This window comes from Parathielavia appendiculata, assembly GCF_033297405.1.
Source record: "Parathielavia appendiculata strain CBS 731.68 unplaced genomic scaffold N657scaffold_8, whole genome shotgun sequence".
NCBI classification, from domain to species: Eukaryota; Fungi; Ascomycota; class Sordariomycetes; order Sordariales; family Chaetomiaceae; genus Parathielavia; species Parathielavia appendiculata.
Window position 1 is genome coordinate 596,427 of NW_026944227.1, and position 22,709 is coordinate 619,135.

General features: G+C 55.0%; 5 protein-coding genes across 5 annotated transcripts; 4 read left to right on the forward strand and 1 right to left on the reverse strand.

Moving 5' to 3' along the window:
* Positions 1-3,160: 3,160 nt before the first annotated feature.
* On the forward strand, positions 3,161-5,919 carry N657DRAFT_574649 (uncharacterized protein; the record flags this gene model as incomplete). Its single annotated transcript, XM_062789044.1, has 3 exons — positions 3,161-4,541; positions 4,596-5,280; positions 5,343-5,919. 3 exons carry the CDS (start codon positions 3,161-3,163, stop codon positions 5,917-5,919), a joined length of 2,643 nt encoding a protein of 880 aa, XP_062646500.1.
* A 1,219-nt stretch (positions 5,920-7,138) lies between these two features.
* On the forward strand, positions 7,139-7,919 carry N657DRAFT_476016 (uncharacterized protein). The gene is made up of 3 exons (XM_062787546.1): positions 7,139-7,231; positions 7,296-7,496; positions 7,562-7,919. Exons 2-3 carry the CDS (start codon positions 7,297-7,299, stop codon positions 7,788-7,790), a joined length of 429 nt encoding a protein of 142 aa, XP_062646501.1. The 5' UTR covers positions 7,139-7,231; position 7,296; the 3' UTR covers positions 7,791-7,919.
* N657DRAFT_646462 (uncharacterized protein) lies at positions 7,567-8,566 on the forward strand. The gene has a single exon (XM_062793126.1). The coding sequence runs from the start codon at positions 8,049-8,051 to the stop codon at positions 8,328-8,330; it is 282 nt and encodes a 93-aa protein (XP_062646502.1). The 5' UTR covers positions 7,567-8,048; the 3' UTR covers positions 8,331-8,566.
* Positions 8,567-8,923: 357 nt separating this feature from the next.
* Positions 8,924-9,872, forward strand: N657DRAFT_646463 (60S ribosomal protein l15). The gene is made up of 3 exons (XM_062793127.1): positions 8,924-9,016; positions 9,180-9,336; positions 9,430-9,872. Exons 1-3 carry the CDS (start codon positions 8,930-8,932, stop codon positions 9,795-9,797), a joined length of 612 nt encoding a protein of 203 aa, XP_062646503.1. The 5' UTR covers positions 8,924-8,929; the 3' UTR covers positions 9,798-9,872.
* Positions 9,873-14,289: 4,417 nt separating this feature from the next.
* N657DRAFT_575438 (ARM repeat-containing protein) lies at positions 14,290-18,777 on the reverse strand (the record flags this gene model as incomplete). Its single annotated transcript, XM_062789104.1, has 6 exons — positions 14,290-15,587; positions 15,661-16,558; positions 17,003-17,204; positions 17,868-18,310; positions 18,483-18,503; positions 18,586-18,777. 6 exons carry the CDS (start codon positions 18,775-18,777, stop codon positions 14,290-14,292), a joined length of 3,054 nt encoding a protein of 1,017 aa, XP_062646504.1.
* Positions 18,778-22,709: the final 3,932 nt, after the last annotated feature.

The following is a 22,709-nucleotide window of genomic DNA, read 5'->3' on the forward strand; positions in this document are numbered from 1 at the left end:
ACGCCCCTGATATTCAGATGTCCGGTGTCCGTTTGCGCTTGGCCATACGGAGTAGACGTGGATCTGCCTCGGCACTACGAATAACAGCTCCAGAGCATGCCGGATCAAGGGTCGGTAGATGACGCACTAGCCCGGCTATGTGCGGGACAGGGGAGACGGCTTCCGGGCGAAGTCATGAGATGGGCTCGATGGGACAAAATCGAGGAACTGACGTCGAAGTGGCCTAGCCCACCGTCGGATTAAGGTTGGCCAGAGGAAGTCAGTAACGACGAGCGGCAAAATAAGCTGCCTGCCGACAATGACGGACCGCGTGATGCTTTTGATCCATTGGCCTCCACAGTACCTCCACCCATCGCTCGCCTGGGCCTCTCGAGTTGTGTACACACTTGGATCGCAGCCCGTCACCCCGAGAATCACCGGCAGCTGTTGGACTGGACTCGATGTCGCGTACGGTACCGACGTCAGCCTCCCCGGCGACTGATAGATTGCCGCGGCATCGGATTTTGCGGGGTACGGGGTAAATACTGCGGTTGCACTGCCGACCCGCCGTTGCTGGGGGATGGGGCAGACATCCAGATCACGAACGACGGGATGAATATATGGGAGCTTGGAGGTCGGTGAGGGATGCGCAAGGTCGGGTGAGTAGCATCAGCCACTGAGCGCCATGAGCCAGACTCCCTTCGAGCTGCATCTTGCAACCGTTTTGGGCCGCCTGCAGCGCAGGAAACGTGCAGCATTGCCGAAGCTTTGTGGGGTTGTGCCTTTGAATGTACGATGGTAGCGGCTTACAGCAGTAAACCAAGAGTACTAGACAGCGATCTGCAGGAGCAGATACAAGCCTGGCTTACACCATGTCACGTAGAAGCCATCGTCGACAGGGAGAGAGCCTTGGTATGCGGAACTGCATGAGCGATTTCGGTGCCTCCGAGTCATGCTTTGTCGTAGGCTGGACGTCGTAAGGTAGTCGGTCGGTCAGGTAACCATTGTTCGTGCACAACGCATATACAATCGAGCTCGCGTCCTTGAGCTCGGGCAGAGGTGGCGCCGGCCAGGGCAAGGCTCAGTCGCCCTCCTTCCCCGTGAACCTCAGGAACCCCGGGGTGTCGATTGGTGGGGAAAGCAAGGATCCGGCTTTGACGCATGGTGCGAAGTGCCAGCGGAAGCGGATCGTGCCAAGCCGGCGTCCCCAATACTGGTCTCCTGTTCCCTGGAGGTCAACATGCAGCTCGAAGCCGAGAACTGAACACCGGGCGTTTCACGGTCTCATTGTCAGCCTTGTTGACTTCAGCGTCATCATTTATCAGTGAAGCGGCCAAGTAGACAATCCCAAATGATGGCAGCCGCCCTTTTGCGAGACGTGGCAAATGTTGTCGTAAAGGGAACCAGAAATGCGTTTACTGCTTGATTCTTCTACTCGAAATCGTGGTGTGCCAGCGACGTGGTAGACTCGATCCAGAGCATTTGTTACATGTAACGAGAAACCCAAGAGAAGCGTGTAAGTCGGCCACCGAGGTGACGTTTCCGGGGTCTCTCCTGTATGACTGGACAACACCAAAGGGTACGGTCGTACTGCAAGCACAGTAAGGTACCTTACCGCGCTAACACTCACCTGGCCGGCTTGTGAGTGGTCGAACAGCTGCAATGCTGCAACGCCCACCTAGAGACCAACCCAAGAGGGACCCGGAAGGTGCAGTGCACAAGGCGTCCTGTTGAACAGACAAACGACAACACCATCTCTCATGATTTGCGCAGTTTAGATGATCCTTTTGAACTGCGCTTGAATTTTCGCCTTCCCGCCCCTGCATTCCATTCCCGATACTCCACTCTTTCTGGGAGAGGCCCGAGCTTCGTGGCTTTTGCGCGTTCGAGTTCTCTTTGTCTCTCCAATCTCCATGGTCTCGTTGAATTCCATCTGTAGCGGGACCGTTGACGAAAAGCGCCGAAAGCGCCAGGCCTTCCGAGCCTCGCGTCCCTCTTACTGTGTACGCATCAAATTTCAACTCCGACGTCTCTCGAATGCTAAGCCTCTGGCGATTCCCTTTTGGATGAGCCAGCTCCTAATTTCTCTTCAGAGCATCCGGCTGTTTCCCATCACTGGACGCCCTGGGCAACAAACATCCAGAGCGACTTGGGTGCCTCTGGCCTGACCTGATCGACCAGGATCCAACCATTGAGAAGAGGTGCCTCCGAGCTTCCCCGCCCACACCTCACCCAGGAGAGACCCTGTCCATTCAGTGCACGAGCCCGCTGACCTGGACCTCGCCCTCATCGATCTTTGAGAACTCGACACCACAGATCTACTAATAACCTTCCATCCTCCCCACCTCGCCCGCTCGCCCCCCTCTCCCCTGTTCGTGTGGTTCGGGCGACGTCGAAGGACGTGCTTCTTACTAGGCCATCAAAACTTAAACCACAACATAAACCGTCCTGTTGGCACGCGATCTACCATCCGATTTCGATTTGTTTCTCCACGGTCGGCTGAGCCGTCCCGCCTGCAATGGGAAATCGCGATTAGCGCTGTCGCATTCTTCCACCGAGCGGCGCCACTCAATAACCGGCCGCACTCTCCTGCGAATCAATCGCCTTGGTTGTTTTGACGAGGTCGGGTCTTTGCGTGACCACCGAACATTGCCCGGTCAAATCCACCGAGGACCGAACTGTCTCAACATCCTCGCCGATCTAATCAGTTACCATCTCATCAAACATCGCTTTCCGATTTGTCTAGCCAGCCGCGACGACACCGACCGACCACGTTCAGGCTCCAAGGTCTCAGTTGTATCCTTTCACGCTCTCTTGTTACGCCCGTTCCAGGTGCATGGGAGAGAAGGATAGAGGAATACCCAATTCAAATATAGACATAAATCCGTCTGCAGTTTTGTAAGTATTCTCCCCTTCTGTGTCCGCACACGTGCACCAAGCACAGCGTCAACAACTCTTTGCATTAGCGACCTGAAAGAAGACCTTTGTGGTTTCTAAGCCTGTTGCCGGGTACACCGACTCTTGTTGACCAGCGCTGACACGAAATCATTAGTTGGCTGCAGTCAGGGGTCGCTGCTGCCGTTCAATAGTCACGCTTGTTCTCTCAGCATTTCCGTTTCCCCGGATATATCGCGCCGTTGCGAGACTCCGTTTTGGCCCGCGGTTTGTTCTCACTTTCACCATGAGTTCCGGTACGATCAAGCCTGGCTCTGCATCCAAGCCTGGCCAAGGGAGCGTCCCAGCTGGTCCCCCATCCAGCCAGGCAATACTGCTGGACAAGCTGAACAGAAGGTCAACGCCCGACTCCGAGGCACTCGCAAGCTCGGATGACGAAGCTGAGCATCACCGCCAGGATAATTTCCCTCCCCCCGTTCAGCCCCCGCAGCCGGTGCGCCGGTCATCCTGGCTCAACGACACATCCCAGCAACCTTTGTCCCGCCAGGCCCAGAGGAAAGGATCCTTTGCGAGCACTTCAATGTCGCCAACAAGCTCCCACCCGGCTACTCCTTCCGGCGACGTAGGTGTCACGGGCTGGGGTTCTCACCCGGCCACGGCTGGCGTCCTTGGGCGGACTCACTCAGGGGGAGCCGGCTCATTTCCTTGGGGAACGGGCATATGGGGCAGTGAAAGAAAGGAACCCCCCTCTCGCTTGACTGAGGTTCTACCTTCACCCACCTCCACGATGGCACCGGGGGCTTCAAGCAGCTCGTTCTTCGCTGGTGATATTGGTATGACGCAGAGTTCGCCTGCTCCAAGAGATACCCCCGGCTCACAGATCCCCTTCCCCATTCCCTTGCACCCGACTCCCAAGACCTACCGTTCTCAGTCCTACTCGGTCGGCCAACTTGAGCCCGAGACCATGGCCGCGTCGATGGGTACGACCTCCATTATGGGGACCCGTCGCCCGATGGGCCATCCCGGCCTCCAGCACCGACCGTCTCGGCCAAGTATGCTGAGTGAGATGTCGAATGACAGCATGCTAGGAAAGGTGAACGAGGACGACGATGACGACAGCAGCGGTTCTATGCAAGGAAGCCAGCATCAGGATGCCGCCAAAACAATCGAAATGCTTACGAGAGAAAACATGATGCTACGCCAACAGCAGTATCAGAATGCACGACTCCGGCCCCGCGCCTCAACAGCAAGTGCTTATGGCCTGAGCTCTAGCTACCTGCAAGAGCCAGTGCCGGAAGAATCGGACTACGCAGTCGATGAGCTTGAAGAGCTCCATGAAGGGTCTGATGCGGCAACCCGAAGAGGGCTTGCCCGGAGAATGAGTGAGTTTGGTGCCGGTACGCTCAGGACTCCGTATATGGTGGAGAACAGGAAGTTGGAGAACGTCAAGAAGGCGTACTGGCAGAGCTCGCTCGGTTTTGGCGGACTGGGCGACCTGCCTCAAAGCCGTCGACACTCGTTTGCGGATGTGCCAACCCGGCAGGGCTCAATCAGCTCCATCGGGGACGCTGTCCCGCCTCATGATTCGGGGGGTCAGGATCTTGCTCACTCGCAGGATTTCTCGGCTGCCTATTCCGACAATCACGGCTATCCCATCAACAACCCGGGTAAGGATGCCTCGACGAGTACTGATCCAGTTGGCCTTCTAACCATGACTCCAGTTTCGGCCTACTTCAATGGCGGCGCTGGCCTCAGCGCCGGTTCCCAGCAAGTACTGGCCCAATCCGCATATGGCAGTCACTTCGCCTCTCCCTACGCCGGCCTGCCTGCATCATACTCCAACCGACCTACGTCGCCCCAGCGCAGCATGTATGGCATAGCGCAGCCGCGACACAACCAGTCGCTGCACATCGTGCTCTTCAAATGCGCCAGGGCCGATGTCTTCTACATTCAGGAAGGTACTGGACTTACGGTCAAACCTGGCGACCTGGTGATTGTGGAGGCGGATCGCGGAACGGACCTGGGCACCGTCGCACGGGACAATGTCGACTGGCAGACTGCAAAAGAGCTCAAAGAGCACTATGCCGAGGAGCATTACAGATGGCTCATGATGTACTCGCAGAATGCTGCTGCGGCACACGAGGGCGCTGCCGCCGGCCTCATGGCGGCCAATGGTCTACAAGGGAGTGCCGTCGGCGGCATGGGCCCTCCGAGCCAGCATCACCATATTCAGGAGCCCGGTGCGGTTGAGCTGAAGCCCAAGCTGATCAAGCGCCTTGCGCAAAGTCACGAGATCCACGCCCTGCGAGAGAAAGAGGGCAACGAGGCCAAGGCAAAACGGGTCTGCCAGCAAAAGGTCAGGGAGCATGGCCTCAACATGGAAATCCTGGACGCCGAGTTCCAAATGTGAGTCCGCTTCATTACGCAGTACTCAGGATTGGCCCTCAAAACATACTGACGTCCAGCAGGGATTGGAAGAAGCTGACCTTTTACTACTTCGCCGATACATACATCAACTTCAACTCCCTCGTCACCGACCTTTTCAAAATTTACAAGACACGCATCTGGATGTCAGCAATCAATCCTGCATCGTTTGCCAGCCCCACCCTTGGGCTGCAGGCGCCAAGCGGTGTCGGGCCGGGAGCCGTGGTGAACCGCTCCAGCGCATCGGCTCGCCATCAAGAGTCGCAGCAGGAGCATCAGCATGCAGGCCGCGGCGTTCAGCCATCGTTCGGGTCATCTTCCAATGCCGAACGTGCAGTGGCCACGGGATCTAACTACGCGGGTACCAACTACCCTTACAATCCGTATGGCGCCTTTGGCAATGCTGCTCGGGCAGGAGGTGTTGCATACACTCCCGGCGCGATGCAGGGCCTCGACGCCTTTCCCGGCACATTTCCACAGGCTGGGGATCTCGCCGGGCGAGGGCGTCATCTTAGCCCCCAGTCCGCCACGGGCTCCCAGCCTGACCAAGCTTTTCCCGGTCTTGGAACGCAGGCAGACTTGCTCGGATCATTCCAGGGCTTGTCGCTGAACTCTCGTTAGACACGGGAAGGTCGGGAATAGACCGGCTACGCGTTATTGCTTGATCTGATGTGAAATTTACATGCGCACCAGACTCCTTCATCCGGGATGATGTTGCACAAGTACGAGGAAAGAAGAATGTTGACAACGCAAAGGAATTCATGTCACCCGCAATCATTTCGCTCATGAGACTACGGGACACGTCGGAAATGCAACGGCAGTTCTGGCTGTCGCAATGGCGGGCCATTTTTCGATGGGCACATTGGTTGGCATCTGTTGGGGAGTGTCGGTTCGGAGTCTTCGGCTACGGCTCCTGTCGCTTCTTTCTCTTCTCCAGCGATTCAACGATACGTTCTTTCATCTCTGGCTAAGACGGCTCGGCTATATATACAGCTCTATTTCGTTCTTTTGCTTTACTTTTCCCTCGGAACTTTTAATACTCGAAAGATTGGGTTGGGACGGAGACTGGGACACATTCCTTTTTCCTCCTTCTCCTTTTTTTCTTACTGTTTCCTTCCTTTGATAGCGACTCGGCGAAAGTCGCTGGCTGCTGACTTTGATGGACGAAAAGAACTTCAGGGTCTGCTTATAGACAGGGGAAATACACACACAGAGACAGATACAGAGAGAGAGAGGGGGGGAAACGGAGCCAAGGGGGCTGACCGAGGCTTAGGGCCTTTCTATTGACATTGGGCATCGTGTAAATTTTCAGAAAGAGTACCACAAAATGGGCTACTACAGGTTGAGTTTGGTTTGGTTACGGGGGTGGGAATACCTGTACAGCGCATAAAATTAAGACTTGGCGTGCTCGACTCTGCTTGTCTATTTGTTTTTTTGGCTTGTCACACAAGCTGTCGTCAGATGGATTTTCGAGTTCGTGTTGGAATCTGCAGGAGTGTTGGGGTCAATGTTCGTTGCCTAGGTGGAAGATAGAGGATGAATACTACACATGTCTGAGAATGGCCGAGCTACTGCGCCAGTGTCGCCAGCTGAGAGAAGGATGTTGTTATCTTTCTCGAGTGGGGGCGCTTTTGATCTCTGTCTCCCGAGTCCGAGTCTGTGAATGATGTGCAACTCGCCTAGTGGCCCGCTCCGTGGCCGCGCCTTCCTCGTAAGTAGTCGAGTGTATAGACGGAAGGGCACCATGGACAGAGGCTTCCAATCCTGCCCGAATATCCCATCTTTTGCACCTTACATCGGTAATCATCAAACCTAGAATCGCCGTTTTAGGTTCGAGGCCTGTTCTCGAAATTCAACCTGAACCTGCCACAAGCGTTGTATTGCGATAGTTGCATCGTCCGCGTGATCCCGTGAACCATCTTCTCCTTCGCCTGTGGGTGGAACCATCACATTCTTATCTTTCTCCCGTTTCTTTCTGATCTTGTCTTTCAATCCAGCATGCCGCCGAAGCGAAAGGCCAAAGGCTCAGCGTCCCCGGCACGTCGGACAGGTCGCACATCCAAGACCTCGCCTGCCACTGACGAACATGAAAGCGATACCATCACGGCAGGACCAACAAAGAGGGCGCGTGAGGCTTCCTCGCGAGCTGCCAAGCAGAATGCTGACTCGGACGATGATGACTTTGGGACATATGGACGGTAGGCTGATTGCCCGGCTGGAATCGGGTCAAAAACCATCCCACTAACAGGGAGTGCATGAACAGGGCCTCCTTAAAGCCAGCGACCATCGAGCAGCATTTGATGGACCAAAATAAGAAGTCCAAGGCCTTCATTCAGGGCTTTAAGGAGCAAGTCGCACAGGCACGAGACCAACTTCACGAGATCCTGGCAAGACTGAAGCAGGACCTGTGCGTACCTAGAGCACCCCTATCCTACCAAACTTCCCTATCACCTGACATCTTTGATGTGCTCATAACTGACCGACGTACTTGAAGGGCCAGACCATCCCACGATGCCGCTGCCGGCGATGACAGTTACCACCCGTCAGCGTCAGATATATTTCCCACCCTGCAAGCCGCCGCCGCCCAGTCGTCCTCCACGAAGGACGATAACCCCCTCTTCGAGCAAACGCAAGCGCTCCTGCGCCTGAGCCGCGCCATCCTCGCATGCCATCGCACAGTGGAACAGCACGCCCGCTACGCGGAGAAAGTGACATCCCCGCGCGTGACTTGGGCACAGGACGAGGAGGGCATGAGGAAACTGCTGGAGTATGGGAGGCTGTATGGCGAGAGGGTCGTCGAGGGGTGGATTACGCCTCGAGATCAGGACGAGGGTGACGAGGATGGTGATAGTAATGGTGAGGAGGAGAAGAAGAAGATGAGCGAGGCCGAGAACTTGGCCAGGGGGCTGTTTGAGTGGCGAAGAAAGGGTAGGGGCCTGCCAGGGAAGGCGGAGGAGAGCTGGGGCGTCGCGGCCAGGAGGCAGATGGTTGTGCTTGCTGGGGTTGTTAGGACGCTGCCTTCTAAAACCTAAAAAGCAGTGAGAGATATGTGGGTTGGCTGAGGATGGATGGGATTAACTGGGCGGAGACAAGCGGATGTTGCTATTCGGGTGGGATTGCCTTTCGCTGGCTGGTGCTGAGATTTGGGGGTCGGTCATGATGAAGGTCATCTGTGATGACTACAGTAGCTAGAGCTGAGTTTCATTCGGGGGTACGAAGATCGAAACCATCCCAGCATGTCCAAGCAATCATATCAACGGTGTCTTGCTTGAAGCACAGCAATGCAAGCAACGGATTTTGATGTGGGCCGATGCCAAGACCTCCTGTCGAAGTCGAGTGTGTGGAGCTCAAATAGCTGCACTAGCCCGTAACGGGACTAGCGGCTCAACCCTTCGGTTAGGGCTTTCGCTTTCCACAATCGCAGAGTTCCCGAATTTTTGTTCTCACCGACCTCACGAACTCGGCGGATTCTTCGACCCGACTAACAACAGGAATTCGAGGCTGGTGCGTATGTCCCTTTCCTCACGACGGCGCCTTCTTTTTCTGTTTTTCTTGGTTCAATCAACCTCAATTTTTCATTGCCCGACTTCGTTGGCAACTTCGAGCTTACCTGCGAGAATACATAGGCAAAATGGGTGCCCTTAAGTACCTCGAGGAGCTTTCGAAGAAGAAGCAGAGCGATGTCGTTCGCTTCCTTCTCCGGGTTCGCTGCTGGGAGGTTAGTTAACGCACCCTCGGATACTGTGGACGGAGGCCTTCGCGGTTCGGTCGGCGACGGATTCGACTTTCTGTGCTGTCTGGATCCTCGCCAACCAAACCACGGACCTGGCATCGTTCTTGCTATACACTCGTTGAACATTGCTGAGAGTGCATCAATATAGCTCCGCCAGTTGAACGTCATCCACCGTGCCTCGAGGCCCAGTCGCCCCGACAAGGCTCGCCGCCTCGGCTACAAAGCCAAGCAGGGCTATGTCATCTACCGCGTGCGTGTCCGCCGTGGTGGCCGCAAGCGCCCTGTCCCTAAGGGTGCGACCTATGGTACGAACTCCGCAAATGCGCTTCTCTCGGGTTTTGTTTTGTGCAATTGGCACATGGGATTTCATGAGACTGACTGATTTTCTCTGCGTGCAGGCAAGCCCACCAACCAGGGTGTGAACCAGCTTAAGTACCAGCGCTCGCTCAAGGCCACGGCCGAGGAGCGTGTCGGCCGCCGCTGCGCCAACCTCCGCGTCCTGAATTCGTACTGGATTAACCAGGACTCGACCTACAAATACTATGAGGTCATCCTCGTCGACCCCCAGCACAAGGCCATCCGCCGCGACCCCCGCATCAACTGGATCGTCAACCCCGTCCACAAGCACCGCGAGGCCCGCGGCCTCACCGCCACCGGCAAGAAGTCGCGCGGCCTCAACAAAGGCCACCGCTACAACAAGACCCGTGCCGGCCGGAGAAAGACGTGGAAGCGCCACAACACCCTCTCTCTCTGGCGCTACCGGTAAGCGTCTCGAGGGAGACGATCGTGATGAACTTCGCGGCTTGGACGGTGTCTCGGCTCTGTTTCTCGTGGCTCGCTCAGTGGAGTGGCATATCGGACAGGCTGGCTCATTGGGAAACCACGGCGAAGCCAAGCATCGCCGTGATGACATTCGGGAGTATTGGGATGGGGAATTCGATTTAGTCGAGCAAAAAAGGAATGGACTGGCGCCCCACGGGGTGTCAATGATGTTTGTCCACAAACCTTGCATTTATGAATGGCATTGTGATTCCCGGGCATCGAGTTTGGTTTTGAAAGCAGCTCGTTTCCCACCTTCGCTTTCCGCTGCGTCCCCTGTTGCTGTGACTGTTTATGCTTGTTCAAGTCTCCCACTAAAGGCAAGCTATAGTTAACTTTCCAATTGACTCGGGATGTCAAGTGTCCTTGAAGGCGCCCATCGCACTCCTCCTGCCGCCGTTGCCAGTTATATTCTCCACATAAGGTAGCCTGCTGCCACTTTGGTAGGTAGGAAGTACGTAGTCGATTCCATTCAACTGTTGGTGTTGGATAGCTTGGAAAAGTAAGGGTGTCGACTACCGCATCTCACGTCGTGTTCTGCTCCTTTCCACCCTCACCGAAATACACATGAATCTAGAGCTTCACAAAAAGAAGTACTGGCAAAAACATACAACACCAGGGTCGCCGGTCGTCAGCGACCCAACTATCAGCTTGACGGTCAGTAGCTTGTCGGGGGGAAGATCGGACGGTATCCCGAATTCTCTTACGACTCTTTGTGGTTGGTGCAAAGTATGCCGAATGTGGAAGCTTAGGGCACCAGAAAATGGGATACAACAACCCGAAGGATGGGATGTAAACTGAAGCAAAATACTACACCTCCACCGGGGTTTTAAACGTTGGCGCGATACAAGCTCCACTCACTAACTGAAATAAACAGCAAGTGTAGATACTTTAAGTTTCATAGAGAAAGCATCTTAAACTCAGTACTCGATACTTCCACCCTCAGTTGCAATCACTCTCCGTAACCTGTCTGGCATCGAGTGTGCCAGCCGTAGTAAAAGGTCCTCCGGAATTGCATCCCATGCCTCTTGAATAGCCGTACGGAGAGCCGAAAGACTAAGTCGTTGAAGATCTGGATAGTAGTCTTCAACGTAGCTCTTCAGCCATTGTCAGAGATTCTCTATCGGGTTGAGGTCCGGGCTTCGTGCAGGCCAGTCTAATAGGTCAAGTCCAAGTGCCGTGATGAGACGCCTCGTTGACTGAGCTATATGGGTAGCAGCATTGTCTTATTGGAATGCGAATCCGCAGCTGTAAGACTTCCAGAACTGCCATATAAGTGGAAGTATATAACGCTGATATTTCTCAGCGTTTATACCCCCATATCCCTTCTCCTAGAAGAACCCGGGTCCCTTGTGCTGTCTAGCGAAGTGTCATGGGTGGGACAGGCTGATAGTCCAATGGCAGTTGTATTCGGGCTAAGCTACAGTCTGGGCTCTATTCCGTCAGGTACGGGCAGGCTTGATTGTCAAGACGTAGCTCCAGGAGCTACGAACAGAACTCGCGGCAGCGAGGTGCAGGATCTTCAACCCGCAGGGGCCCCCACACGCTGGGCCCCACTCGTGGGTCCTGAGGCACGGCGCAATCGCCGTGACACGAAGCAGCCCTAGAACATCCAGCCATGTAAATTTGTCCGAAGAAGTGCCCAAGTTCGAGGGTCATCGTTGTCGTATATAGTAATCCACCTCTTCCATAAAGGGTTATTGGTAGCCCAAGTCTCATCGCTAAAGATAACCTTTTCACAGTCCTCGGGAGTAGGTCGTAGAGCCAACTGCTTATATGTGAAGGCGAGTCGTGCGGCCTGGTGCTGAGTAGTCAGTTCAATCCTGTAGGGGCGTTTCCTCCTTAAGTAACCCATCGATCGTAGGGCTTTAAGAATCGTAGTCTCTTGGAAGAACTCAAGCCCCGAGGTATAGTACTTCAAATCGCCCTATGGGAGCTCGCGGAAGAGGTTGTCAGCTTCGAGGTAATGACGGAGAATCTCTTTCTGCGGAGTACGGATCAATGGGAGTCTGCCTATATGGCCAGCTTTCTGCGGAGTGACTGAGCCGTTATAGGCCTACTGCACCTGCCGTTGAGTCGCTCCCAAGGCCCGGGCATCGCTTGATAGGACCACTTAGCATGATTGCATAGGGCTCGCACCTCTGTTTCTTGTCTTGCAAGAGTTCTTGGGTACGGCACCTCGTGGATGTCGTGGCTTGGCCCGTAGGCTCTGTGCGTTGCGGCTGCCGGATTCGCTGACATTGTAAGCGGTAAAATCGCTCCCATCAGGCGAGTTATGGATGCTTGTATGATTGATCAGAGCGCGGATATTCATCCTTGAGTTGCGAAGGTCGATCTGTGAACGACAGTGGAGCGAATAGCGTACGTATCCGTAAAGAAAATAACTGGCTTGACTTCGAGGTACTTTACGATAAGAATTGCTAGGAGAGTGACCCTGTAGATGATTAAAGATTTCGGTAGAGCTGGATAGCGTAAATACTGTACATAGTAGACCAACTTGGTTAGTGGTGGTACTTGTATCGCGCTAACGTTTTAAATCCCCGGTGGAGGTGTACTGCCCATGGTCGTATATGTTCGTGAGAGTGAAGAGGGCCTGGTCAAGAAGGGAGGGAAGCGGTGGAGTCGGGTGAGATGGCAGGTGGGATGGGAGGCAGGGGGATTGAAGGTCTTGAGGCTCACTTCCATTTGAAGCAGCGCTCGCCTGCGTTCACGGCAAAGTCTTTTTCGGCTGTTCGTTCCTGAAGCTTTATCCCATCGAAAACCTCGAGAATCAGGGACCACTCAGATGGGTGTGCGGGTTGTTGGAGCTTCGTGGTGGATATGGTACTTGATGGAGCGCAAACGAAGAAAGTCATAATGCATGATTATACGGATACATGGCCAACAAATCCAGCTACGGGTCTATCTTGCGGGGTTGTGTAGCGCTGGCCATGTTATGGCTCGTGGAACCACGAGAGGACGTCGATGTAGGATGATCATCTTTTAGGACCGTACCACAAGGCACGAACTGGTCTCGTCTCATAGCACATCATCCAGAGTTTCCTACACTAGGCGTTTTGGATCTATGCAAGCATTCCCTAACAAGAGAAGCAAGCAGAGGAACGATCATTTCCTTTGCAGCAAAGGCATCAGCGCCTTGTCCCAATCTCATAGCACGTTTTCAGTCACAAAGGGAACAAGATAAGAATGCACTATGTGTTCGTGTCATCTGCTCTAAATACAGGCAAATCAAGGCAGGCCAGGCCAGCGCGTGCGAGCCAGCCCGGGCCAAACTGCTGCTGCCGGATCAGCCACCCATGACGTACGCCCTCTGCGCCATCGCTCCGATTTGCCCCTGAAAGCAAACTTGATGAGGCAGAGGTTTGCGCATCGATTCGGAGGGGCGACTCGAGGGCGACACCGGGCGGGCCGCAGAAGAAATCAAAGGAAGACATCCACCGAATTCCAGTGCCGCCGCAGACTGATGTCGAGTTGACAGCATGTGGCGGGGAAAGAATATAACGCCGGTACCAACTGGAAGAGCGCCAAATCAAAACCGTGGACGCCCGTCAATGTTGAGGGGGGTTGCAATGAAGGCCAGCCAGTTACCTGGAATGTTGTCCAGATCCACCCCAGCACCTGAGACCCAAGCCGGAGATAGCCGTCCAATCTATAGGGTGCCTGTGCGAATCGATTTGAGTCCGTCTGCAAGGTCCCAGACTGTGATTCTTGCTCGCATGAAGACTGGGAGGTGACCGGAGAGGTCAAGCCAGCCCAAGGTAACTAGCCGCCGAGGAGCGAATATCTGCGGTGCGAAACCGCCGCAACAGTGGCCATGTAGAGTGCAAAGTACAACCTGAATTTGCAAAGGAGCCTCGCATCCCGGTGCCCTGAATCATTCTGCCATATCTCTCGGAGATGATCCACCGATATGACTGGCGCAGTGGATGTCTTAAGATGGCGAGCAGATCTGGGTGAAACCGAGAGAGGTTCCCGAGAGAATTCCGGGGGGCAGAAGTTGCGAGAGAACTGAGAACCAGATGGGGAAAACCGAGAGCCGAGACGAAACAAAGGAAAATACTCGAAGGAGATAATTACGCTCCCAGAACGCTCTATGTCGCCGCGACTGCCTCGTACCGATCGAGCGGATAGTGTACAACAAAGCGGGCCATCTCGAGACGGGTCCATCATGAGTCTCGAGGGAGGTGCTTATGCTCGATGGTTGTTATTTTTTCGTCGCCCAGTGAATACCGTGTCGCATCATGATGAAAATCGAAATGCCGTGCCAGTCGTCGCTAGTGGAAACAGTGAGAAGAGGAAATGGTCGTGACGGTCGTAGCATGCCGATAATGCCTTCGTGGCTAGTGTAGCAGGCGGAAAGAAGACGGGAAGAACGCGCGTCATCAAGCCCAAGACTCATATCTCCGCCGAGCTGCATTGGCAGCGCTGCGAACAATTGCTTAGACCCACTGCGTCTCGCCGTTTTCAGTAGAGCCCATTGGATTGAACTGAGGCGAGAATTGCTGCTGGCCGCGGGGCGGCGACATGGGAGTCTGGTTCTGCGGGCCGGGAACGGCGATGACCGAACTGCTTGGGTACATAGCACCGTTCATACCTGCGCCGTTGGCACCATTGACACCATTTGCGTAAGCTCCGGTCGCAAGAATCGAGGCACCATTGGGCATGGCACGGCTGTGGACAGGACGGATGGGAATCTGGCCGCCAGCTGGGTCCGTTGGCAGGACCTGCCCGGTATTGTTGGGGCCGGTCCGGCTATCGTATGCCTGGATCTTGGCCTGGATGCGACGGCCATAGGGCGTCGCGCGGATGCTCGGGAGGATGGGTCGAATCGCCTCGATAAGCCGGTGCTTTGACATGGGAGTTGCGTAGTCGAGGGCGGTCTGGATCACATAGTTTCCAAACGAGTCGCGGAGCAGGCGGTCGATTTCGCCAGGAGCCAAGAGCTCCGAAACGATCATGTCCCGAGACTGTTCAGAAGAGCAGCGCAGACATTTCTCGACGACGTTGGAGCTAAACTTGTGCTTGGAGAGGGCGCCGATGCGGCCCTGGAACTGCGCAACAAGGGGCTCTGTGAAAGTCTCCTCGTTGAGGTCGATGATGTACTGAACGACGTAGTTCCCAAATGGATCCTGCACCAGCGTGACGGCATGCTCGGTGATGCGCTCAATAAGCCACACCTTCTGGGCACCATCCGCATGGTCAATGCAGCGCTGGAGAACGCAACAGCCATGACGGTGTGTGCCCACTTCGACGCAGTGCTTGCCGACAGCATCGAAGATGAAAGAGGCATCGGCAGCGCTGAGCTTGTTCAGGCACTTTTGGATGACGTGGTTGCCGTTGAGATCCTGGATGAGCTCGACGACCTGGTTGCGCAGAGCCTCGACGATCAGGTTGATCTGGACCTGCGTGGTCACATGCTCGATCATCTTCTGGAGGGCTCGAGTACCATGCTGGTTCAAGGCGATCGTCACCATGTTCGACGCGGCATTCTGAATCAGGACAGTGCGCTCGTCGTCGTTGCAGTACTCCAGCAACTTCTGGCAGAGGTAATTGCCGAAGGGATCGGTCATCAGCTCCACTACGTGCTGGTTGGTCTCGAGCCAAATCATGTGGATCTGCTCGGGAATGCGGTTCTCAAGCTGCTTTTGCAAGTAGCGGCAGCCGTGTTGGTCCTTGCACAGAGAGTAGATGGTACCGCCGACTTGCTCAAGCGGCAAGTTGTTGAACCGAGCCATGGCTGTCAAGATCGTTAGCACTGCGTGATACGCCAGGAAGAAATGAGAAAGTGGGAAGGCGGAGCACGAGCTTACCTTCACTGTCCATCTGGCGGCGACTCTGGATGACGCGCGCCTGGCTGTCCTGATGCGAGCGAGGAGCAGGAGGCTGGTTGTAGAGGGGATTGTACCCTGTGAAGTTCTGCTGCGAATACATGGCAGGCTGATTGCCGTTTGCAATCGACATGTTCTGCATGAGCATGGGGAGAGTATTGTAGCCGCCAGGAGGAGGAGCGCCCATAGCATTGTAACCAGGGCCGGGGGGGTAGAACGGGTACGGCATCGCAGGAGCATGTGCGGCCACAGCTGGCGTCGCAGCAGATGGAGACTGCGCCGGCTGAGTCGAAGCCGGACCAAAGGGCGGTGCGTTGGCATGCAATGTCGAGGTGATGGACGGATAAGCGGAAGTGTCGCGGCCATTAGCCGAAGAGGCATCCGCCGATAGCTCGCGGTTGTGGCGGCTGGGCATGGCGCCGGCCGGGATGCGGCCAATGCTGGCGTTGTGGTTGTGGAAGTGCTGCTGGGCGTGGTTGTTGGCGTTGCCACCCAGGGTGGAGGTGCCGTTGGTCTTGACAGTCGGCACGTCGTTCGCAGAGTAGGACTGGTGCAGCTTGGGAGGTGAAGCCAAGGCGTGGGCCGTGGGCGGGGAGACGACCGAGGTTGCCGGCGTATCGGATGCAGCGGTAGCGGTTTCCGGGAAAAGCTTCATGCCGTCCACCGAGTGGCGGACGTTGGCCGGACGGTTGCTGCCGATGGTGCTGGCCTCGGACGGCGAACCGATCGAAGCACCGCCGTTGTGCTGGGTGGAGCCCATGGTAGACATACTCTGCTTGTGGCGATGCTTGTTAATACTGTTCCAGCCCTTGGAGGGATGATTCTCAGACCCAGAAGTCTGGAAAGGGAAAAGGTCGGGAGCAGCCGAGGATGCAGACGTCTTGAGGCAAATGTTAACCGGTTGGGTACAGAAACTATGTGAAGTGATGAAGTGGCAAGGTCAAAAGTTTGCAATGAGAACGTCAGGATACAGAGGTAATTTCTGGGATAAGCAACAAGCAAATCGGTAGACAAGCAGGTACAGGAAGATGAAGTCGTAAAAGTTGATGATGGGGTGGTTTGATGAAAAGGATGAATAATAGGTGGGAAATGTGGTTTGAGTGCTTGAGTGGGAGTGCGTGGGGCAAAGACCCCAGCTTCCCCGAACTTGGGACCAAACGGCCTGCAGCTGATTTTGCCAAAACAATAAGAGTTTCTGAAATTCTGCAGGAAAATGACAGGGACAAAGCTTCGAGGAATAGAAAGGTGAACGAGGGGTGCGAAAGATGCAATAGCCACCTCAAAGAGAGCCCGGCCTTGCTCGAACGGAACGAGACAAACTCACCATGCTTGGATATGCCTGCTGCCGAAATAAGGATGCGAAGGAGTCGGTATTACCAACCTGGGCTGTGTGCGCCGTTCCGGTCCCCGCCGAGGTAGAATCCTCGTCGCCAAACAAGAAGCCGGTCGTGTTGTTGCTGTCCTCGAGGCCGATGTCGGTCAAGTATGTCCGGGAGCGGGTCACGGGCATAGAATAGCGGTTGAGTCTGGAAAGAGGTGCTCCGTCAGTAGCTGAGCTCGTCTTAAATTCCCGTCTCTTTGCGAGATTGCATTACATCTGGGTGGAAAACCGAAGTTGGGGGAGCCGTCAGCGGTCCTCGGTGAGGTTGGAGCCCTCAGTATTATCCACGCTGGGAAGTGCGCAAGATGCTGGGCTCGCAATGTTGCCGAGGCAAAAGAAGAACGGCGTGGAGAAAGTTGATGTTTGAAGATGAGTGAGGATGAAGATGAAAAATGCGAAGCAGGTCTAAATAACAGTTTGAAGCTCTTAAAGAGAAAGCAAGAAGATATTGGACGAGTGGTATCACCACTATTGAGCAGAGGCGAAGCGCCGGTACACTACCCGCGGAACTATTGTCTCGCTATCCGCTGAATTGTGGATGAAGGGACAACATGAATAGGGTAGAGGAAGGATGAATAAAGGGTGAACCCAAAACTCCATATTGTGCAGTGTGGCCCAATTCAGGAGCACTTCGGACGGAACCAAAGCAAGGAGCCGGCGAGAATTCAGTAGAAAAGGCAAAGATATGAAGGCCATGTGATGGGGGAAAACAGAAGGGAAGCTCAACGGGGCACTGCTACACTGCTCACGACCATCTAACCGCCATACCCGCGAGGTCGTGGATGAATTTCAGAAGGTGGCCACTTACGCGTTTGTTGAACGATGGCTTGTGGGGTCCTGCCGGACTGCCTCTTCCTTCTCGTCTTCGTCACTGTTCCGCCGAGAGCCTGGCACCGAGCGTGATGGGATGTCGTCGAAGGGGAAGCGGGACGGCAGAGTGCCGGAAAGAGGCGAGGTAAGAAGCGAGCCGGACCGTCCTGGGCGGTTGAAGAGGCCGGGCGGAGAAGCGAGGCTCGAGGTCGAATAACGGTTCGGTCTCGAGAAGATCGAAGGGAAGCCCGAAGTTTCGCGATACTCAGGCGGTGTTGTCGGCTCGGACTGATGGCCGCCATACCGAGCATTCAAATCCTCCGCCATCTTCTGAAGCTCCATCTCCTCCAGCCGCTGCTGGGCGTCCAGCTTGTAGATCTCGGCTTCAAAGCGCCGTCTGTGCTCTCGAAGCCTTTCGTAGTCCATCCGTTTTTTTTCTAGCTGTGAAGAAGTCAGTTAACCGTTCCGTCAAAAACGCAGGTACAGGGCGAGCAGCTGCGACAGGCCCCCGATATCTCAAGGCAAGCCCCCTCCGAATACCAGCGATGGTATTCACTGCCCCAACAAAAATTCAGGCAACCAAGGCGTCGTCATGGCAGCGCAGGCAACCCACCAATTGAACTTTATGCAGAGCCTGTTGCAACCAGTGTCAGCCCAGCGCTGCCAAATCCGCCGGGAGAACAGGTGGGTTCCTCCTCGAACACCCGGACACGTACCGTGGTTGAAGCAAAGTCTTGCGGCTCGCCGGCGCGCGGAATCGGGGTAATCGACGACAGTGTTGGTACACGACCGGAGTCGGTGGTGAAGCGGCGCGGCAGCAGAGGCCCGTTGCGAGGAGGCGACACGAAGGCCCCGCTCACCTGGGGCTCACCACGGGGGCTCTGCTGGGTGCGGAAGAAGTCGTCCATCTCGCTCGCCCTTCCTTAATACAAACACAGCTACTTTCGTACACGCGACCGGCGAATTGGACGGCGGTATCTCTTCTCTATAGATCTGGAAGAGATTTGCGGTCAGCTGTCTGGCTCGGCTGTGGAGGAGTCCGAGGGCTCGAGCTCGAGGTCCGTTTCTTCCTCCGTTCGAGCAGCTTCCCGTCCCGATTGATCAGGTATCAGCAGCCGGAGTTGGGCGTAAAGAAGCTAATAAGCATCTGTATTGGCACGCGCTCCCCCGTTCGTCGTTGCCGAAGGGTTGCTGTTGCTGCACCGGCGTCATCGGGTCCCAACCCCCCCCCCTCCCAACTGCCGTGCCCCCTCTCTTGCGGCGCCTGCTTCACGCTGCACAGCTCAGCGGGCGCATGGACGGACTCGAGCTCAAAAACCTCTTTGCATGCGCTGCAGCAAACAGATGGCAAGAACAGACTCCCACTGACCTAGAGAAACAAAGTCTGTTGGCACACGCTGCGCCCTGGAGACCAGGCGCAACAGCAAAGGGGCTGAAGCAGTAGTACAAAAAGAGCGTTGAATGGGTTGAGGGGGCAAATTCAGAAGCGCTGCCCGCTTTGGGAGAGGTCGGTTTATGGACAACGGGTGTGGTTGCGAGACCCCTGGCGGGGCTGGGTCGCTTTTGCTGTGCTGCCCTGGTGGTCAGTGCAGCACTTGTGTGCGCTAAAACGGCACCCCAGGACCCCCACCCTCTCGATTGGGCTGCTCTGGACTTGTCTCTCCTCGTCTTTTCGGCTCAACGCAACTACAATGGAGGATGGACGATAACACACGATCACTCACAATCAACCGGAGCGGAGCTCAAGAGGCAAGAAACTATGAGCAGTTGTAGGACTTGGAATTCTTACACATCCAGCTGCTCGGTGGAGGGAAGACGCCACAGATCGAAACATGGAATCGACTGCGGAGAGGGTTCGAGCTTGCTTCTAGGCTTGCTGCCCAACAAAGCCGCCACCAACCCCAGATTCTCGAGCTTACCCCAATATCAGACCCTTTGCCCTGCATTCGCCTCTCTGTGTGGCATATAGAGGCAATGGGCATGTCACCGTGCGGATCAGGGTCATACGTGCAGACTCGATACGCCAAAGAGCTTCTTCTCGCTTCATACCTGCGCACAAGGTGCATTTATGGCGTAACATGGCGCCCATCGCTCGTCGTCTTTCTCACCGTGATTATCAATCTCGAGGCAGCGATCCAGGGCCTTCCAGGATGTTGCGCCCTGACAGGATCCTGAGCCATGATGGAAGCAGGTAAGTCGGAGAAGCAGCGGTGCACGAAGATGGAAGGACGGGAAGACGGCAGAACTGCAGGGAGAGTGTGTCTGGCTGTAACTGTGCTGCCGCCGTGCGGGCTGCAGGCCGTCCCCGGTTTCTTGTCAACCCACCGCCTCACCACTTCGGCCAACTGGCGAGTATAAGGCTAGGCGGGTCTCTTAGGCCCGGCCTTTGCGAATGCATGCCAATTTCTGTCAGGTGTTAAATTGTGTCTGGCCACTTTCCTTCCATGACTCTTATGGCAGCGAGAGCCACAGTACCGTTCGGGTTGTCGCCCTGGAGTGGGCTGGCTCAGGTTATTTACACTCGGGTATATTTCTTTCCTCCTACTCTCTCACTCACTCCTATTTTGATTATGTGGGGATCATCCAGAAACACAGCAGCAAAACAGCATAGTTCATCCGAACAGACGCCTCCGAGTTCTTGAGAGGGGATGGTACCATCCGGAGACTATTCGAGACCAGTTGCGAAAAATGAGCCAGTCTCCACCAGCCTCGCCTTGGACAATCTCCATTCACTGGGTTTGGCGAAGTTGGCTCACCAATACGCTATCAAGCCGTCTCACTTGGTGTTCTGCATCCTTCATACACGCAGATGCCTTGCCACTCGACGATCAGCTCATTCTACATACGATGGGACGGCAAAGTGGCGACACTGCAGGAATGCTTCTCTGCATTCTCAAAACAATGGGAGAGCGAACCATCACCCAAAGCTCCAGGAACAGCTCTCGCTGGGCGAAGGAGCTCGGCATTGCATTTACCCGGGTTGACCTTCCGGACATCGAAACTCAATTGAAGGAAATCTGACTATCAGACATACACCGCTCACACTTCCGGATTGGCGTGACACGGCCCTACTAGCTGAACACTATCTGATGATCACTTTGTTGGTATCTCGCGGAGCGTGGTCGTCGACTGTAACGCCCGCTCGAGACACATGTCTGACAGTCCTAGCACCCTGACGCTGCCAGGCGAGCCCGGGTACTTTGTGAAGAGACTCGAGAGGGAGTCTCTGCTCGTCATCCTGGTTCCCGTCCCCGCCACCACGGGCCGCAACCCCTCCTGGATGTTGCAGCCAGGGGTTTCTGGTGTGGAGCTTCTCACTCGACCCTCCTTGTCAGACTTGTCTGCACATCTTATGTAACTACCCCCCTTTTTCTCAACATTCTCTCTCTTCTCGCGGCAGATGTTTGTCTCGTGACACCAGCACCGAACTCGGCGGCCAATTGAAGTTATGGTCATAACCGCGCTAAACATTCCCATACCGCAGCCAATGCGAGACATCAGTCTGTGACAAACTGTTCGGCCCCGGCCCCGCCCCTGCCTGAGGAGGATGCGCGGAGGGTATCACAAAGGACCCGTCGATCTCGGTGCGACCGGGAAGACGGCTAGCTCAACAGGTCTCAACAATACTGGGGTAGTCGAATTACACTTATCGGAATGGTTGAGGGATCGCTATATATTTGGCCCGGATGCCAGGAACCGTTTGAGCGTGGCAAGTCCAATCCGTGTCCTGGATTTGCCGTTTAAGTATGCGGTTGCGTGGGCTGACATGGAGGGGTTACTCGGCCCAGACTGCAGAGTCAGCCTCAAATCCCAACCCCACACTCGAACCTGACTTGCAGCATGCAGCTGTCCAAATTGCGGTGAGTTCATAGTGTATGCCGGCACCGTTGTCAAGGTCTCTCCCTAAGAACAAAGGGGAGCGTATTGGAGAAAGACCGCGACGGACTCGACATGGTAGCTTGGGAAAACCTAATAATAACTCCAGACCCTTGTCGCTGTGCACGACAGTTAACCGCTTGCACAGCCTACCTACCTAAGTGTGGCGGCTCATGAAACTGAAAGGTGAATGGACTCCCTTCATCTGCAAGATGGATTCACACTTGTTGAGAATCCTGCATCTGACGAGGGAGGTTTGACTTACAAGGCAGGGGAGGCGGGATAATTGATGAGTTTCCTTCCCTTTCTGGAAACTCATCGCGTACAAATACATGAAGACTGTGACGACTACTACATCCGTACATCACTTCGGTTGCCCCGTCGACAATGAAACTGCTGATGGCCAATGTCTTGATGATTCTGTTTGCTGGGGAAAATTTCTATAAATCTGAGGCTTGACGGCGGGCTAGTCCAAGTCTATATTCAAGTTTACTGATTTTAAGATGGAATACAGATGGTACAGCAATATTACGCATACACTTGCCGTAATTAAATTTATTTCCTTCGGGTCCCACCAAGCTTCAAGTTAAACGTTATCCACACAACTTCAGGAGTCTTTCGTCGTGTCCCGAGAACCTCTACCAACCGGTCTAGCCTATCTTAGTTGTGCTTTTGGGGGGCACAACTCAATCCTACCTAGGTACGCTATCTCCCAAGTCGTGATCGATTTTTCAGCTGTGCCTATCCATCTTCAAGTCAAACAACGCGTCAAGTCAAGTGACCGGACCCCTGATGTGATGCAACCACCTCGATTAACCGCTGTGTTTTCGCGGTCTTGAATCACTGGCGTATATTATCAACGGGTGATGCATATCAGCGAGTGATGCATATCAGCGAGTGATGCATATCAGCCAGTGATGCATATCAGCCAGTGATGCATATCAGCCAGTGAGGCACACGTGGC